At 28.2% G+C, this 648-nt stretch overlaps 1 protein-coding gene across 1 annotated transcript in view; it reads right to left on the bottom strand.

The window, feature by feature from the left end:
• Positions 1 to 480: 480 nt before the first annotated feature.
• Positions 481 to 648, bottom strand: part of LOTGIDRAFT_172415 (hypothetical protein) — a gene marked incomplete at both ends in the record, with an annotated part of 1,387 nt that continues 1,219 nt past the window's right edge. Inside the window, one exon of the mRNA XM_009049294.1 lies at positions 481 to 591. Coding sequence (XP_009047542.1) covers positions 481 to 591 — 111 coding nt within the window. The remainder of the gene's footprint in view (positions 592 to 648) is intronic.

The following is a 648-nucleotide window of genomic DNA, read 5'->3' as shown; positions in this document are numbered from 1 at the left end:
TCTTCGCCATTCATTAAATCTATTAATCCTTTCGTTAATGTAAATATAAAGTCTTTTGTGTCGATTTTGAATAAGGGGGAATTTGGACTAAATATTATTCTAAATCCATTAAACAATAATCCTTGATTATCAACGATTGGTGAAATGCTCTTTGGTAAATCTGGGTCAGGGTTTGAAAAAAGACGTTTTATATCATCTAATGTCCTAATTATAATACCATTATATTCAATCGGTTTGGGTTCTATATGAGGTGTGGGTTCTAAAGCTAATTTCTTTTTAATATCCTCTTGAGATTTTAATATGGGTTGAAATAGAGTCTGTAGATTTTCCGTTAATCCGAGTTGTTGTAATCTGTTATTTTCAACTTGGGTCTTTATTTTATTCTTAGTTTTGATATATTCTCTATTCCTTTTTAAAAAATTATTCCAATCCGTCATTTTTAAAAAAATAAAATTAACATATATCGATCATAACTCTTTCTCACGCAGGTTTTCTAGTATTTACAAATACATATCCATGATCATCAGGGTTTCTCCATTGAGCTTTACAAACCTTTTTAAATGTATCTCTATCCATTCCGTGATTTATAGACTGAATGATTTGAGATAAATCTTTATCGTTTAATTCAAATAATAAAAAACAATTGCA

This window comes from Lottia gigantea, assembly GCF_000327385.1.
Source record: "Lottia gigantea unplaced genomic scaffold LOTGIsca_133, whole genome shotgun sequence".
In the NCBI taxonomy this organism is placed as follows: domain Eukaryota; kingdom Metazoa; phylum Mollusca; class Gastropoda; family Lottiidae; genus Lottia; species Lottia gigantea.
The sequence above is the reverse complement of the archived record's forward strand: the minus strand, read 5'-3'. Positions and strand labels throughout refer to the sequence as shown.